The sequence below is a fragment of the Pagrus pagrus genome (genome assembly GCF_965226575.1).
Source record: "Pagrus pagrus genome assembly, chromosome: 3".
NCBI lineage: Eukaryota > Metazoa > Chordata > Actinopteri > Spariformes > Sparidae > Pagrus > Pagrus pagrus.
This window is the reverse complement of record NC_140187.1, coordinates 20,552,500-20,570,941: the sequence shown is the minus strand read 5'-3', so window position 1 is coordinate 20,570,941 and position 18,442 is coordinate 20,552,500. Positions and strand designations below refer to the sequence as shown.

The 18,442-nt window shown below is 40.9% G+C and overlaps 1 protein-coding gene across 3 annotated transcripts; it reads right to left on the bottom strand.

Annotated features, from left to right (window-relative positions):
- Positions 1-1,256: 1,256 nt before the first annotated feature.
- Positions 1,257-16,985, bottom strand: LOC311254915 (LIM domain and actin-binding protein 1-like). Of its 3 annotated transcripts, none has more exons than XM_084348972.1 (10): positions 16,914-16,985; positions 13,113-13,253; positions 11,683-11,725; positions 7,026-7,460; positions 4,084-4,138; positions 3,631-3,728; positions 3,158-3,209; positions 2,958-2,989; positions 2,716-2,849; positions 1,257-2,594 (listed from the first exon to the last, which is right to left on the bottom strand). In XM_084348972.1, the coding sequence occupies exons 2-10, from the start codon at positions 13,229-13,231 to the stop codon at positions 1,553-1,555; spliced, it is 2,010 nt and encodes a 669-aa protein (XP_084205098.1). In that variant the 5' UTR covers positions 13,232-13,253; positions 16,914-16,985; the 3' UTR covers positions 1,257-1,552. The 3 variants fall into 3 exon arrangements, with proteins under 3 accessions (XP_084205098.1, XP_084205100.1, XP_084205099.1); XM_084348974.1 differs by having other exon boundaries at positions 2,716-2,846; XM_084348973.1 differs by having other exon boundaries at positions 16,879-16,976.
- Positions 16,986-18,442: the final 1,457 nt, after the last annotated feature.

Here is an 18,442-nt window from a genome sequence, read left to right as displayed (position 1 = left end):
TGTAAGAAGAAAGATAATATTCTTAGCTATGCCTGCAAGTAAAGACCTCTGACTTAATTTAAAGCAATGTTATAATGTTAGAACGTGCACAAAGTCGAGATGGACAAAGACCTTGTTAAGTTTGGTATGTAAGGTTGTACAAAGGTACAATAATGAAAAAAGGCAGTCAGATTTGTGCAAACTCTGGATTTCCTTGTTGATACATTTTAATTTTGTTTTAACAACAGTTAAGACTGAAATGCCCAAAGTGTCATTATACAAATTATTAAAAAATCCTCCACAGTGCAAACATATATTCAACAAATACAATGTTTTTTACAAACCATATAAACTGGATCACGTTTGAAAATACACAAATCCAGAAGGCCCAGAGAGATAACATATACTCTGCTATTAGACTGAAAGGATGCATCTGAGAGGGAAAAAATATTAAATTAGTTATGTTTTCTCCCTTTGTTGTGATAATGGTGGCTAGAGCAGCTGGAGAGCACAACCAGGCTGAACATTTGCAAGTTGTTCTGAAACAGTGGAGAAGTTCAGACTGTCGTAAGAAAATATATGAAGGCTGCTCCACACGCCTACGCCTCCTACTCCTGTGAGTAAAATAATCCCTTTGCAATTTGCAGTTGTACATTACTGTACTTTATTTTTAACTGAACCCCAGCGCCTCCTGCAGGATAGTGTTATAAAGGTTCATAAGACATTTATATTTAAGGAACTTCACCTACTTATGACTATTCAGGTGTAGTGATGAGCTGAAGACTCAATTACAGTCAAAGTAGTAAACTGCATATTGTCTGCTCTGTAGTATTTAAACAGCAGGGGACTTTCCAGTTATCCAGTATAATTCCAGTTACCTGTGATAACGTAGCACAGTACACTGATGATGTTTTCATCCCTGATAGAAGACGTGCGATGTAGGTTTGGACGTTAGCTTGAATGTAATCCAGAGTATTCTCACTTGGGTTCTGTTTTTTTCTTTTATTTACTATTTAAATTGAGGCAATGTGTAAAAATATGACCTATATAAAACAAAATGTGTTCTCCACCAGCATCTTAAAATATTCTGCTGGTGCACGCTTTCAGGTATGAGATATTTTGGTCTATTCGGCAAAAATACACGTAATGATTGTTTTGCTTGAAGCACAAGAGCACTGCCTGTCATTAGAAAGCACTTAAGGTGCTGCATAAAGTAAAATGGTTATCTGATACGCCACTGTTGCTGCATATAATTAGAAAGAGATGATGTCCAGAGATGCGATGATTCAATTTAATAGAGGCCCATCTTCTAGTATAATCACGAGTCATATAAAAGCTGTATTAGATATTTTTACAGTATATAATTAAAATGTAAAAAAAAGAAAAATCAAACATTTCAAAAATTAAAGGCAGTTATTGCAGAATATATGCATATCTATTATGCATTTGTGCATCTCTCCTATAACACTATAAAATCTGGCAAAGCTATACTTGTGATCTACCTTTAAACTGAGAAAACAAAACTGACTGAAAGGTGTTAAAAGGTGGATGGACGTGACAATGTGAGATGTTTCTATGAGTCAGAGTCCTCTTCCTCCTCATAGTAGCGGTTCCTCTTGATGATATCCTCTGCGCTCAGCTCCTCTGCATCACTTCCTTCTTTCTCCTCCTCCCAGAAGCCAACATCCTGGGAGGAGCGGTTCTGTTTTGGCTGTAAAGGTGGAGAGGGTGACGGCGAGATATCCGGGGAGATGCTTCTGAGAGAGCCCTCTTCTGCTGCCATCCTGTCTGCTGCTGCCTCTCCTCTCTGTGCTTCTTCATCTCGTTCTTCCTGAGTCGCCACGTCTTCCTCTGAGATGGCCTCACTTGGTATTTGAGGCTCTTTCTTTTCCTGTTTCACCTGCTGAGGCTCTGGCTTGTTTTCCTTTGGCAACTCTTCCGATGGGTTCTTTTCTTCAAACGATTTCCTCCAGTCCATCAGGGCTTTGAGAGGGCGACGAGGTCCTCTGGGTTCCTGACTGGTGGCAGGGCTGGGTTTAGCTGCGATTGTAAAAGGCCGAATACGTTCCCTGAGAGAAGAGCTCCTCCTCAGGCTTACCAGTTCAGCCCGGTCTGAGCTCTGGAAGGCTGATGGTGCATCATCCTCTGGGGGCCACTTGGCTCTCCAGGGTCGGCTTGAAGGAGCTCCCTCTGTGACTGGACTAAGTGCTGCTGCCTCAGAGCGGCCCTCACCACCAGGAGGAGGCCAGGCCACTCTCAGCCTGCGTGTCTCAGCCAGCTTCTCTGTTGACTGGAGTTTCTCACCGGAGCTTGTTTGTGTGTGCACACGGGTCTCCAGCATGGCGGTCAGATCTGTGACCTTCACCTGTGGGGAAGTTTCCTCAGTTGGGGTTGGCGGTTTCTCTGTGATACTCTCAGCTGGACGTGTCACTGCTGCTGGTTGTTCTTTGGGCTTCACTGCTTCCTCACCTTCCTCTTCGTCAGCCCGCGGCTCCCAAAGTTCCTTATGAGGGCGATGGCCGAATCCCTCATCATAGTTGCCTTTAGACTTAAACAGCTGGCTGAAATGGGGCTTGCAGTAGACGTTACCATGCAGAGAGGCGTAGTTCCCCAGACTGGGAACAGAGAGCAGCAAAGATGATATTTTACTTGCTTGCCATTTTTTGAGGCTCTTGAACAGTCAGCCATGGAGGAAATCTAAATCATACAGGAAATATGCAACAGTGTGACTCTAACCTGAGATTTGTGCCGCAGTGAACACAGCGGAAGCAGCTTTTGTGGTAGACGTGTTGAAGAGCCATCAGTCTCTCCAGCGGGTACACGGTCTTCAGACAGGCGATGCACTTCTCCCTCACCGGTGGGCAGAACTTCTGAAACACACAATAACAGTCACATATATCCATAATCAACGAGGGTTGAAATTGGATTTCTTTTGGTGATTCATGCATGTCTCCTGCTGGTTGTGATGACTGACTCACCCTCGTTGCTTTGGGCTGCTCGCCGTTCTCCCCTGAAACAGACAAAACACACAAAATGTATGAAGCCAGTTGAAAAGGCAAATCAGACCAGCGTCTAATCAGTGTCTAATTCTGGATGCCAGTGTACTGAAGTTAATGTTCCCTTTCACATTTTATATTACAGGTAATACTGTGTCAATAACATCGCCACTCAGACTCACCATTGCACTCAGGTGCAGATGTTTTTGCAGCAGGCACATCTGAGGTCTGACCCTGAAGGAAACACAAAGTGAAAGATAAAATGAAAACAAACACTCAAAGTTTAAACACTCATTAACTGTTGAGTATTTCCCCTCTTTCTGAGGAAGGTAGGAAGGAATAAATTTAAGAGACAGGAAGGCAGAAAACAATGTATGTACAGTAACATTCATGGGTAGAGACAAAGACTCATAAATCACCATAAGGACTCAAACACAATGTTGCCTCCCTCACAACTATATGTGAACTTAGCTACTGGCTTGTCAACAATTACGCTCAGAGTTCAGTCATCTTAAATGAAATAATTTAATTCAGACCACTTTGTATGTTTCACCACAGAAAAGTTTTGCGTTTCATTCCTATTTTAGAGAAATTATATTTTTCGAGTTATCTGATTTGATGAGTTATTGATTCAGCTCCTATCGCATTAACTCACAGCACGAGCGTTGCCTTGTTTAAAAACAGCAGCCTGGTACTTGGCCATCTTCTCCTTCATGGATGTCGTATCCAACACCCTGTCATGCACTGACGGACCTACGGCAGAGGAGATAAACATATTTAATGTTTTAACAGTAAACTCACATGAAAATTGTGGTTGCATTTCACCTAAACAACAAAGGATCACTCTTCAGCTTAAAAGTACTATTCATGATCTAGTTGTGGCACAAACTACTGTGTCCCCTGAAACAACATTACCCACCCACATACAGGCATAACACTAAGGTGCGAAATAAGTGCGTTTTAATGTAAAGATTTGAACAATTTTGGACTTAAAGGTTTAGAGATGACACTTTTATTATTTCTATTGTATCAACTCCACTGATATGTACACAACCTTGGTTGATTATTCAAAGGGTTGTGTGTATGCAAGTGTGTGTTCTGCCTTTACCCCCATGTTGGTCCATGTCCTCTGATGAAGTACTGCGCAGTGTTGTCCTGCCACCCTGTGGAAGTAAAAGGATTCAAGGAATCAGAGGTCCAGTTGACACAATCTGCTGCTCTACTCGTTTCCTCTCCTGACTTTGGTTGTTAACCAACTCTACATCTTTACTACTTTCCTCTCTTCCGGCCAAACAAACATTACTATACATCTGGCATTCTCATAAAACACAGAGCCTTTGGATTTAGGTTTCTATATCTGATTTTTTTTTGGTAAACATGTTTTAACCAGAATACCATAAGAGATTTCTGATGCAGTAAAGCAGGCTTGTTTACTTGTAAGTGTTTACTTCAAGGGCTTTGAATTTTCCTGTGATGTACAGCACTTTTACATTGTCAAAGTGCTTAAGTTTGTGTGAGATTGAATACTTAGGGCTAGTACTATTTTAGCCTCTGTCAACTAGCTTAAAGAGTGAGAGAGAGAGTCTGAAATTATTTCTGAGACAAAGATTACTGGTAAATACAAGTTTCACAGCCTGTATGTGAGGCACTGTCTGTCCACTTGCCTGAATCACAGCTGGACATCACTAATCATCAGGACTGGTGTACAAGCATCCCACACTTTGACTCCTCAGTGCAAAACAGGTAGAAGATATGAAGTGTTTGTGTCCTCAAGTATAAAAATATAGATAAACCAGCTTTATTACTTGACTTGAAATATGTTGTGTGTTTCAGATATTGTCCTGAGTTATGCATGACAGATGGGCAGCTTTAAATATATAGCCTTCAGGGACACTATACCTGAATCCTGGCTCCATATTCATCTTCAACGCCTTTGACACAGTTTCAGAACTACAAACGCCGAACTAGCACTAAATTGCAGGCTCCGTCTCAGCAGCACTGCACTAAAGACAGAAAAATGACAGGAATCTGCAAGGACAGCCACCAACACGCCTTTGAAATGCAGCGCAGAGAACCAAAGAAATACTCTATTGCACTTAACCAAAAGAATGAGCTTTGTGTGTGTGTGTCCACGTGTCACCAATACTAATGTGTATACCAGACAGTTTTCTCTCAGCAGTTATCCTGTGTGTACACACACACACACACACACACACACACACACACACACACACACACACACACACACACACACACACACACACACACACACACACACACACACACACACACACACACACACACACAAGAATGGAAAAAGAGCTTTAGCCAATTAAAATAGCTCCTTTCTTCAGGCTGCTTCACTGAGGAGTCCTGTTGTGCCACCATCGTCCTCAGCCACGTAAATCCAAACACCAACTGGATTGTAAAACACTAGAAGGGCATGCCTGCTTTAACCTACAGTAAGAAGATAATCAACCTTTCTGACCAGTATTGACAGAATACGTGTTATAATTTGTGTTACTGCTTCTTTCCTAATGGTGACGTCATGCTCTTAGTCATACTATGAAGTATTTTTAAAAGGCTACAGCTTCCAGAGCTGGAGAATCTTGACACAGTGGCGAGCGTGAACGAGTGCAAGTCAAGTTAAACGTAAAAGACAACTAATATTAATTTGTGCAGTTTATGTGACGACTGCTGCATGGACACAGAACTGCACAATATGACACAAAACGGGAAAATTTAAGACCTAAAACTCAAGATTGGGACTGTTTGAAATCCAGGATACACAGTGTGGTAATTGCAAAGTGAGATAAAGACTCCTCAGAGGTGATTCTCTGAAGTATGAAACAGCCCTGGGTCAGGAATGTCCCTGCATTCCTCTGCTGGAAGGTGAAGAGTGGAGGGCTTGTTGTTTTGAGCTCAGAGGGGGAGAGTGAAGGGAAGGACAGAAACAGGGTGGGGAAGAAAATCCAGGTGGAATGAGACTACTTCAGAAAATACAGGGAAGAAACACAACAATGCTTAGCACTGAGTATTTCTGCACAGACAGCAACGTGTTTTAAGTGGTAGGTGGTATTGCTGCATGGAGAAGTTATCATTGTGGTCAGTAACTGCTACTTCTTATCTCCCTTTAAACATGCATACACAAATGACACAGTCACATACTCACAATAGAAATAATACTACTACATATTCCTTTCTGTTTAGTCTAATAAATGTAATGGGTGGTTGGTGGTGCAGCAACAAGCCTTGTGAATTACGATCTTAGTGGTTAAGAGTTCCTCAAAAAGATGCAAATTAATTCTGGTCCCTTTGCAGCTTCAGGCAACATACAGTTAGCTACGTGTGAAAACATTCTGCCTTTCGACCTCCATCAGTACAGCCAGTCATCAACACTGTGGTTCCAGTTATTGCCTGAGAAACATGGCCAATAGATGCACAGCTGTCACAGCTGTCAATAAGAAGAGACTAACGCCTGCGCCTCGTTTATGCAAACAAATATGATCTCAACTGATGTGGGAAGTATGCCCAAACTGAGAATTTTCGTTTCAGTTCTGTAGAAACTTAAATAATGTAAGTATTAATGTATTGAGGGGATGTCACTGCTTGTTCGAGAGTCCAGTTCTGTCTTTCAACTGCAGGGTACAGCTCGACTTGACTCTTCTCGCTTTTTGTGCCAGGTACTTTTCTCTACTTCCTTTTCCACCTCAAAAAGAACCCCTTCAAGGTAGGCGGAAATCTTTTGTGGCAGTCGGAAAACAATAGACGGGAGCTCTACTTTAGTCTTTTGAAGCTGCAGCATTTTTTCACTGACACGCTGTAATCTATAGTGATTTTACAAATCTGGAATTACTAAGTTCATTACAATACCTTGAAAAGTACTGATATTTTATACCATTTTTGATCCAAAATTGACAAAACATTGAGAGCATGAAATAACAAGACATGACTTTTCTTACTAGTCGAGTCGTACCATGCAGTAAAAAAAGATTGTGTCGCAAATGTATTGCGCATGTGTTCCTCTCCAGTGAATTTGTCTATACCAACCTTGCCGATGGCGTCCTCTCCCCTCTCAAACTTCATCTTCAGGTTGTTCAGTGGCACTCTGGGTTTTTCATAAGAGGCACAGGGGCTGGTTGGAACTTGCTCTTCAAGCTTTTCAGGTCTTTCACTGTGTGTCAGCTCATCCCTCTCCATCCCTCTCTCTTCTTCTCCTTGGGATGTGTTTGAGGACTTCCGGACACGACTGGCTGTAAGTTGACCTCCCTGATTGGTCAGCGGGCCGGGGCTCTTTAATGCAGGACGTTCCTCGGCAATAGGAGTGGGCCTGGACAGAGCAGGAGGTCGAGCACGAGAGCTGGGTTGGCTGGGAGTTGGCACAGATGAAGTTTTTGCCTGATCACGATTGCCTGCCTGCTCCCAGCGCTTCTTTAGGGCACTCAGGTTGGCTGACCGCAGGGAGGGTGCTGCACTCTCAGAAGTCTGTGAGAAAGAGAAGAAGAAGTTAGAAAGAGAAAATGCCAATCAAAAACATCAGGAGGAAGTCTGTTTTTCTCACGCACTCAAGAGCATATACAGCTCAAACATATAGCTTAAACCCTCATTCAGCACAATGGGATAAAGGAAATGCCGGATTCTGAAATTGGCTTCACTGACAGAGGAGGAGAACAGCTGTTCAAAGCTGATCCAGGAAATAGATGTTTTGCTGCGGCTGCTCAAGGCAACAATTGGCTCAAGATGGAGAACTGCATTCCCTTCCACACTACAACGTTACCTTTCCAAAAAAAAAACACTAAGAAGGGCTCTGTTCACTACTCAGTCATTCATGTCAACAAAACATGTCCAGCGGCAATCAGCACAACAGAACAACAGGAGGCACACTACTGCAGCGTGACCTCCGGGAACTTCCTTAATTATAAAAGAGGAATGACACGTTGAAGAAAGAGGACGTGGACGAGTGAATAAATCACGCTCATATAAGTTAACTAATCAACTAATAAATCTTTACAAAAAACTATGTGAGCTTTTATGGGCGAGCTTCCCAGCTGGGGCCGGGTCAGTAGGAAACATTTAAACACTCTTATATTATGAAACCCCAAGTTAAAAATTCATTTGCAACTTAAATCAGGAATGATTGAAGAAAAACTTGCTTTAGCGTACTTTATAAGTACATCAAATCAAACTGGTACATCTAAAAATAAGTTATATGAACGTGCACACACATAGAGAAAGAAAGGAAAGTAGAGAGAAATAAGAACATGAGAATAAGGACTAGAACAAAAGGGACAAACCCCCCAAAGTGGACAAAAAACCAGACATACAATTACTGTCTTTGTGAGGCAAATCCAGAGTGAACAGGAAGAACCGGACAGTGACAGGATTGTTCCCCTTTTTTTAGGCAAAAAGACAGAAAAACATGAAACAAAACCTGAATTCGCTGGAGTTGTAAGCAAAACCAAACAGCAAGGAAAGTGAGAGTCCTTTAGTTGGTCCTTCTCTACCGGTCAGCGTGCTGAGAGACAGCGAGAGGCACAGCTCTCCCAGATGTTAGCAGCAAGACAAAATCTGCTCCTAAGAGTTAGTCCAACCCCTTTAACACTAGCAAAGTGACCGAGAGAGGGAGACAGGGTCAGAATAGCCAGGAAACCAGAGCAGGAAATGATACATTCAGGGAAAAGTTAACTCTTTGTTCACTGTGTCGGCTTTGACATTTTTCCATCTTCAGTGATTACCGAGACATTATTAGTTTATATCTCCAGCCTTCTATCACAGCAACTATAGAACAAGATCTACAAACGGGATCCTTTTAAATGTCCCCAGGGTGCAGCTCGGTAAGACTGCTTTCTCACCCTGGTCAAGGAATGAGCTGCAAATTACCATTATCTTAGAAACATTCTCTTCATTGAACACCTTTAAAGGTCTTTAACAGACGGCCCTGAGGGAAACCCTTTTGCTGCTTTACATAATCTGTGACTTGAGGTGGAATGTGTATACCTCTCTTCTTTTACCATTTCCCTCCTGTTGCTTTTATAAAATGAATGTGTTCCAACATGTGAATTTGTTTTTTTATGTGACTGTTTTTTAAATGCTTATGCTGTGATCTTGACCAGGGCTGCCTGGAAGAAGAGATCCTGTATCTCAATGAGACTTTCCTAAAGAAAAACCATGTGAAGATAATACTGGCAAAAAATCTGTCTCCACAGACCTTATCTTCAAAGACAGAACAGTTCTAGGTAAGGCAAAAAATGTCAGAAAATATGGAAAACAAGACAAGATGGGAAGAAAAATAAATTATCAAGTGACGGTGAGAGATTCATACAGAATTTTTAACACTTCTCAGCTCAGATACTCTGGAGGTGATGCCATAAATAAAGTGTCAAGAGAGACACAGCACACAAAGTCAGACATAAAGTTGGCAATTTATTTCTTCCTGAGCTTTCAAAGTATTTTTTTATAGTAACTATAAAACTGACTAAAATTGAGTCTCTGTGCTTCACACACTCATGCCACTGCATCCTGTTCAAACTGGAAATGAAACTAACTTGACCGCTGTATGTGGCAAGGCAGGCATATCAGACTAAATAGTATATTACACACTGTAAAAGTCTGAATGCTCTTTTACAAATCATTAATGGATAATCGTCTTTTTTTTTTTTTTTTTTTACATATTCCTCACTGAGCTGAACTCCTCTGTTCGGACTTTGGAAGAATGAGTACGGTTATTAGTTTCACTGTTCATGAGGCCAACGAGTACAGCTGCACCCGCTGATACCATCAAGTGAAGACAGTCAAGCCTGTTTGCAGATTCTGAAGGAGGAACATGCACCATGAAAACATAATTTCCCTGATGTGAAGACAGCTCATAGTAATTCTGTGATAGTAACTAACAACAATTTACTACATAAAAGGAAAATATTGGTCAATGATGTGAACAAATTTCACAGATTCTAACCACAGTTATTTTTCATTTAATAGTGGATCTGATTATATTTTAATCAGTAATTCAACAACTAACGAGAACGGCACTAGAGAGCATACCTACAGCAAGGCCCAAAACGACTCACTCAGTCATAAGATACCTCAATACGCCTGTTTCTTTCCATCAAGATAAATGCATCCCTGAGAAATTAATGAAGATGTTGAAAAATGCTTTGCAATGTTATAGTGAGAAAGATTCCTGGATCTGTCCCTTTATCAAGATCAGCACCAAAAGTAAACAGGGTCTATTCTGGGCCCATCCTACATCCAAGTTTCATAGAAATCGGTTTAGTAGTTTTTGTGTGATCCTGTTAACAATCCAACCAACAGACATGGATGAAAACATAACCTCCTTGGTGGACGAAAAAAAAAACCACAGATACCCCTCACCAGTTACCTGAGCTCCTAGTATAATTATCCTAATATATCTATCTTTTTTTGCGTGGTCGGAGACTTTTAAGGCGTTTTAATTATTTTTATACTGGTATTTCTTTCCTCTGTTAGTATATCTCTTTCTCAGCATTGTATTGAGGGTTGCCCCTCAATGATCTCTTGAGTATAAATAAAGGTTAAATAAATGAATAAAAAAATAACAATAAACAGAGAAGAGCAGCAATTCTTCACATCTGAGAAGCTGTAACCAAAAAATGTTTGATATTATTCACACACATTCGTGTAATTTATCTAATGGACTAACTGTGGTGCCCCCTTCCCCCAACTCCCCCTCTCTCTAACACACACGGAGACGGACAGATGGTCATTTACCCCGCGCATTCAAACTTGTCTAAGACACATCAGGGTACGAGTGTTATCCTTAACTGTTTTAACTAGACCTCTGCAACCCTGTAATAGTGACACCGGTTTATATCTACACATATTACTGGTTCCGGAAAAATTATAATAAACGATGATGAATCACACCAAAAATGTAAATTAGTGTAAAGAAAGAAACAGACAATCTGTAGCTGTGTATTTGACAGAAATGAGCCTTCAGAGCTTCGTCTGTTCACTGCATGTATGGGAAAGATGCGGGAGAGCTGCTTTAACACACAGATTATTCATATCTCTTTTGTACAGAAGTAAAAAAGAACAAAGCCTTCTTGTCACTGTCATTACCAATCAGATCATTAAACACAGACTATAGAAGCTCACACACTTTAAAAAGCACCTGCTTCACACACTCACACAGGTAAACAGCCACCACATTTCATATAGCAGCTACATGCACAGCCACATTACCTTGTAGTTCTTCATGGTATTAGCCGATCAGTTAACTCATTTAATCTCAGTCCTGCTTTGTTTATCAGTCTTTCACACTGACAAAGCAGCTACACACAGAGCATTGCAGGGATTACACTGAAGTAGGATTATGGGTTTGATAGCCTGCCCATCGCAACAAGTGGCCAATGAGAGGTCAGCTAAAGAAGACATTTGGCTCAGACAGTGTGTTGGCATGGTGAGTGTGTGTGTGTGTGTGTGTGTGTGTGTACTCCTCATCTCAACATGCAGCAATTAGTTCAGCCCCACCAGCAGCTACTGAGCAAATGAAGCACGTGTACACACACATTTCATTTACATCTTGGAGAGGCTTATCAAAACAATGGTAACAAGATGCACTGATCATTGATTTAAGATTGTGTTTAACAAATGAAGCGGTATACTATTATTTCATTCACTCCATGAATTGTCTCTTAACTAAAATAAAAATAAATGAAATATGTTATACCTTTTTCTTTTCTGCACTTGACTCCTCAGCAGCTTTCTGGTACCTGAGAGAGACAGAAACAACACTGACCTCTGCTGACTCAGAACAAGAACACAACACTTTTCTCAGATCACATTTCTTCTTTAAAGAGCCTCGCAAAATGTTCAGCAACAGTACACTGTGAAAACATTTTCTATAGTGTAGAATTTTGTTGAAATGTTTTCACCTTGTGAGTCTGTGTGTGTGCGTGCGTTACCTCATAGTAAAATGTGGTCTTGCAGACACCTTTTGTAGCAAGTGCCAAAGAGGTGGTTTTGAGTATTTTTGCCAGGTGTTTATGTTTGTCTCTTTCCATCTGTCGATGGAGAGATTCTTGCCAGTGCGATAGCATCACAACTGTACAAAAAACTCAGGAAATTTGACAAGTGTGTAGTTAAGATCAAAATGAAGGCCGAGTTTGAAGACGGGCACAGTCTAAGCAAGAGGGCCACCATACTTTACTCCTGGCCCACATTAATTTTAGTGAAGTCACAAAATTTTACAGGTGTGTTGTTGAGATCAAAATGAAGGCCCAGAAGAAAGATAAGTGTGATTTGACCCATTATGTAATAATGTTATAATGACTACTCAGTACTCACGGGTTACTATGTGAATGTTTTGGAAGGCGTTGCGGTTGGATCGTCTCTCGTTTGATTTTAGACCAGCTTGTTTAGTTAGATATTTTTTAAATCAAATGACAAAACTGGCATTCTGTGAGACAAAATAATAACATTTTTTTGCATTCATTTTCAATACATCATCAAATTAGTGAAAATGGTAATCACTTGTTTTAAGGCTCAGAAATGAAATGCACAAGCAGACTCAACAACAGTCTGAACTCATTCATTGTAGTCCTAAATGGAGCGCTGACATTTTGTACTTGCAGCATAAAATAAGTCAAAAGCACTGACAGAACAGTTAATGTCATTAATAACTTGAGACCATCTTGTGATGGGATCACACCAGCTGCAATGCCCATCAGCATGTTCATGATCTGCCCCGTGACTACCAAGTAACCATTACTACATTATTGCATTAGTACTCAGTACTAATGGGTCGGACCATACCCACTTTCAACCTTGGCCTTCATTTTGATCTGGACTACACAACTGAGAAGTTTTGTGACTGTACCTTACAGTGTTGTGACGCTACCACACTGACAAATCTGGATTGACAACTTCCAATAGGTGTCTGGAGGAGGACATTTTGCAATTATGACACACCGGATAGACTCACAAGGTAAAAACATTACCAGTTGGTGTTGTTGCGGCTGGTAATAAGATGTAGTCATGTGGGCCAAACAAAGCAGCATTATCCAGAGATGTATTTAGCATTCATGTCTTGTACTACAGACAGTTTTACCAGTGTTAAGTAACAGCTAGCATTACTGAAAGAAGCCAGGCATTACTCACTTGGAGAAGCGTTCAGCTATGGCATTGTTTTTTCCTCGTCCACTCAGTGACAGCTCCTTCGCTGTGACACGCAAGGACTGTGTCGCCCATGCCCGTCGATTGAATGGACCACTTTCCATCTCTGGCAGATTATCTGAGCACCTGTAATGCAAACACAACCACAATAAGCCATGTTCACGATACTTATAACAGTATCTGAAATGCCTCCGATACTGCCTAAAATGCTGAATGTGGTATCGGCAAGTGCGTGACTCTCGATCCAATACTATGAGAATTATTTGTCCAGAGAGGAGACATGGCTACTTCCAAGCAGCACAAGTAGCCAATATTCATAAACAGCAAGCAACTTGTGTAACTTACATTTGTTGACATTTGTGTTCTTTTTTTTATTATGACTTACTGTAAAACTAGATATTAAAAGAAAAGTTTCCAACATTCATTGTCTGTATTTTTTATCTATTGTTTTACAAAGTGTTAGTGGGTCAGACCATACAACAATGGTAGCAATCATATCCATACAGGGTAAGTGGTAAAAAGCTGTTAAAAACAATAATAATATAATTATAGTTTTAATGCACTGATATTGGATCTGCACTCTGTAGATCAGAACATCTCTAATTGTGTTTCTTCACCTCTAAATAATTTCACAAAAAGTTTACCAAAGAAAACTAAACTTCAGTCATACCATAAACCATCTCCTTAGGCTGAGCTGGATCATAGATTTGAATTAAAAACAAGCCAGCAAGGCCTCACTGTCCCGACAAATACGAAAATAAAACACTTATCTCCATCCTCTTCGGCGAATTTGTTCACCAGCGTAACATCTACAAGTTTTGTGTTTTATGCAACTGAGACCACAATTCTGGAAATACTGGATGTCAACATCAGACAAGATTTACATAGACAAAACAACCTTGTTTTAAATAGAAAAACAAGGCTAAAATCTACCTGGACGTGTTCAGACTGTTCAGAGTGTTGGTGCCAGAGTCCAGGTTTGTGCACGTAGTGGAACTATCTTCAGTGTGAGATCACTGATTTACAAGATGTTCTCCATCAGTTTTCCACATTACACCCCACTGCCTGACATACATACCAAAGAGTGCTCACACATATATGTACTCATACAGTCAACGTGTTCAAACTTGCAATCAATCTCATACCACTCGACTGCATGTCAAGATGGAAACACAACAACAAACTGTGAGCACATTGTCATTATGAGAGGAGAACTCGCCGAGGGCACACGCAATCTTTCTTTAACTCCAACAAACCCACACTTACATAAAGTGCTGCAGACGGATGACGAGCCTCTGATACACTTTCTGTACATGGAGAGATATCCTAATGTAAGCCCATGAATCCCTCTGTTAGTGCTCAGACAGTGTGTTTAAATCACCACAGCTGATTGACTCAAACATTACCATTTCTCTTATCGTCTGGGCCTTTTCACCCAAGTGCAGCCATTACATCACCACTCAGATGCAAAGCGATACTGGTGTGAGGACTTTGGACCGAAGTGAATTTCAACATCAGGCCCGACATTAAACATTAAAACAGTCAAATGCAACAACTTCTGACTGCATTACCATCAGACTTAACAATTTAGACAAATGCAATGTAGTTTCATATATTACATATTAACGATATGGAACTGTATGTAATTATATACACAACTACTTTTATTTACTGCCAAGCTTAACAAGATTAACAAGATTAGCAAAGAATGAGATACAATGCAACGATACGAAGGACAGTCCACTTTTATTAGGTTTCTTACCTCTTGAATAGCCCTGGGTTGTTTACTGTTGCTACAGGTTTCAAGGCCTGACAGACAAGTTTGTTTCCGTTGTGCTGTGTACAGTCACTGCTGAATGGGTAAAACAATGTAACTTGATGGCCTTGCTGAAAAGGTAACTCATAAGTTAACCTCTCCTTTCTATCCTGTTAGTCCTCTCGCAGGATCTCTTGCAGTTGGTGCGTAGATGGAAAAGCAGGGACACACCCTGGTCAGATCACAGGCCCGTCACAGGGATATTAACAAACACAGGTGGACTGAGTTTAGAGTCGCCAATCCACCTCTTTTGCATATCCTTTAACTGTTGAAGGAAGCCAGAGCAACTGAAGAATCCAGGAAGAGCGTATGCATAAACTCCCCACAAAAATGACGAGAGTTGAGAATCAAGTTCTTGACACAAAGTGAACAGCAAAGCTGAGCAGCGCTGTCCTTTGAAAATCAATACACAGCAGGAAATGTTACTGATTTAAATAAAGGATAGGGTGGGGTCATAGCATGTTTTTCCTGTATGTGCCAACAATTTACACACTCTACCTTCTGACCTCCTTTCACGTTACCTGGTTTGAAAGCCCAAGAGTAAAGACACTAGATTCTCCTCAAAGTATTGTTTAAGGAGCTGCTATTACCATTTTGACTCTGAAGACCATACACACACCAGTATCTGTGAGTTAAACTCATTTACTTTTGCATATACCACATGTGCATAAACCTTTGCAGGTCCACCAGATAAGATAGATTTGACTTTTCTTCTAATTGGTTTCATTGACATGTTCATGGGGCTCTGTGGGACTTCTGTATTGTGCATTGGCTAACGTTAGCCCCTGTTGAAAGAGAGGCACTGAGACGAGGCACTCGAGAACGTGACTAAAGTCACATCCTTTGGACTGTCAAGAAAATCTGACCCGAGTCCTTAACAAAGAACTCCACAGTCCATCAGCATTAACAACTTAAACAAATTGACCAGCGACCGAGAGAGACGGTTAGTCTGACCTCATAGGTTAGACGTAAAAGCTAAAGGCACAGTCTGCAGTATTATTAATAAGCAATAAAAGAGAACTATCATATAATAGCCAACTCTTTTTGTGTGTGTTTTTTGTAGTTTTGCTTTGTATGAGAACAGGGTCCTGTATTCTCCCGGCATTACATCATCATTTCTTGTAGGCCTATTACATCCTTGAATTCAACATTGATGAAATCATCATTAATCAGAAGTAACAAAGGCAACAGAATGTAAACAAAGCCTTAACAAAGGTGGCCCCTGTTTCAGCAGGTATACACTACAAGAGGAGCCTTGAAACCATTACAGGCTGTCTGATATATGAGCTTTTGAAATCTGATAACCTAAACACCCTCGTTCAGCTTCCTCTCCATCACTTGTTATCAGTGAAAGGTGGATACTGACCTTTTACCCCTTAGCTTCAAGCCAAGCCACCACCAAACAGTCAGGTTGTCTACAGTATGACTCATGGGTAATAAGGAGGAGTTGGCACTGCCTCACACATGAATGGCCTAAGACGCAATTAGTGTTATTATAAGACAAAAGCACAAAACATGCTGTTTACGTGGAAATAACTGGGTTGGACCTGAAGAATCAATACTGACGAGATGTCACAAACATGACGAGTTGTGTTGAGGACTCTGCTGCCTTGCTCGGAGGGAAACATGTCATTAAGAGTACTTTAATGTCAGGTGTGTTACATCTAGACCTCTGGTAAAACACACAGGGAGTATACGTATACTGTCGTATAGGCTATACCTTTGTAGGCTACATGTAAGAGTACAGTGAAAAGCTACGGCTACAACACAGCCTCAGCAGCTGGACTAGCTCGGTATCGATTATCTCGACAGACTATGAGTATGTACACGTACCTTACTACAAAAATCCACTCCTACGTCTAAAAACTCACTCAACTTCTCAAAGTACACACTTTCTGTTATCTCTAAACCAGCCCTCGCTCGAGTTATTCCCACCTGTCTCCACGTCCTTGCCGTGAGCCGTGTCTTACCTGTGCAGACTTCCGTTGACTCGCTCCTTTAGTGAAGCCTCGAGACACCTGACACGTCCTGCTGCCGCTGCGTCACCGCCCGGTGTGTGGAGCCGCCAGAGGTGGGGTGAACGCAAAGGTGTCATGGGAGTGGAAGAGCCGGGTCACGTGACTTCATGCACCAATGACCTTGGGTATTGCATTACCCCTACCTGGTGCATTTGTGTCTGTGTGGGCGCGCTTGCAAACCACCCACCAAACATTCCTGAGAACAACAGGACTTACTGCCTCATGCTTCAAGCTCGAGGAAAACACGTGGAGAGAAACGAAACGAAAGAAAGAAAGAAAGAAAGAGAGAAAGAAAGAAAGAAAGAAAGAAAGCAAGCAAGCAGACATGCTGGACAACTCAGGTTTACAGGTCGTGTGACAGGCTAATTGATGCTCCAGGGACTGACAGTGCAGTGTTGCACCACAGACTGTGAGCACTGCTCTTATTTAGTCAGGTTAAAGGACAAGTTCACCCAAAACATTTTAATTCAGTCATTATCTACTCACCCCCTCTCTTAGAGGAACATGGCCCCATAAGGCTCGTCATAATCCATGTCTTGTTGCCTTTTCAAATAAATTTAGGATCTCTGGTATTAAGGAGCCTTTTTTTTTTTTTTTTTTCAGTTCTACATTTCAAAACATGTTTTAAATGACTTTTAATCGGCATGGGAGTGGGTAGATAATGACTGAATTTAAATTTTTGAGTGAAGTTATCCTTTAAGTTTAAAGATTATTAGAAATTGCCTCATTCAGTGTGATAATAATAACAATACTTGGATTAAAATAGATGACATTAGCCTTTATTGTCCCCCTTAGGAGAAATGTGTCATGATGACAGTCAACCTAGCAGCTAACATGTACAATCAAACTACAGTTAACATACGGTATCACACACAGATCAATAGAAAACAGAAAATAAACATCAAGAATATTGCTTGATACTCTTCAGCAAAAAGTTGCTGATGCCCCACACAAAAATATTGCACATGCCATACATCATCATCACTATATCAAAATATGACATAGCTGCCCTATGCCACAATACTAATTATATTACTACTTTTAATAATAAGAAGAATATTTTACGTAATAACATTAACATTTATAAAGAGAAGTCAGATTCAAAGGTGACAAGTGTCATTTTAGCCGACATCAATGCATAATTTTAGCTTAGTTCCTGCAGACCAATAGAAAAGAATCCAAGAATAGCACCTTTGTGAGATGTGGCATCAGTACTTGTAAATGTGAATAAAAATAGGTTGTTGTTGTTTTTGTGCACAGTGGATGTTTGCATCGTATTTGCCTTCCAAATAAGGCCAGCTGGATGTTGTGGTAAAAAGAGACATCACGGCTTTAATTTGAAGATCTTCCTTGATGCTCCAGTGTTGGCAACTTGCAGTCTGCTCAAAAGTCCTCGAGCTTCACCAGGGCTGTTACAGTGAAGCAGACTGATGGTGTGTGAGTGGTTTAAAATGACCACATATAGACTCGGAGAAGATCAG

Excerpts from the sequence above, each read along its gene's own strand:
- LOC311254915 (XM_084348972.1), bottom strand. The coding sequence starts at position 13,231 with ATGGAAAGTGGTCCATTCAATCGACGGGCATGGGCGACACAGTCCTTG. Across the intron at positions 3,729-4,083 it reads GGACATGGACCAACATGGGG|GTCCGTCAGTGCATGACAGG; the intron begins GTAAAGGCAGAA and ends CCTCTGCCGTAG. Across the intron at positions 2,990-3,157 it reads ATCTGCACCTGAGTGCAATG|GGGAGAACGGCGAGCAGCCC; the intron begins GTGAGTCTGAGT and ends TGTCTGTTTCAG.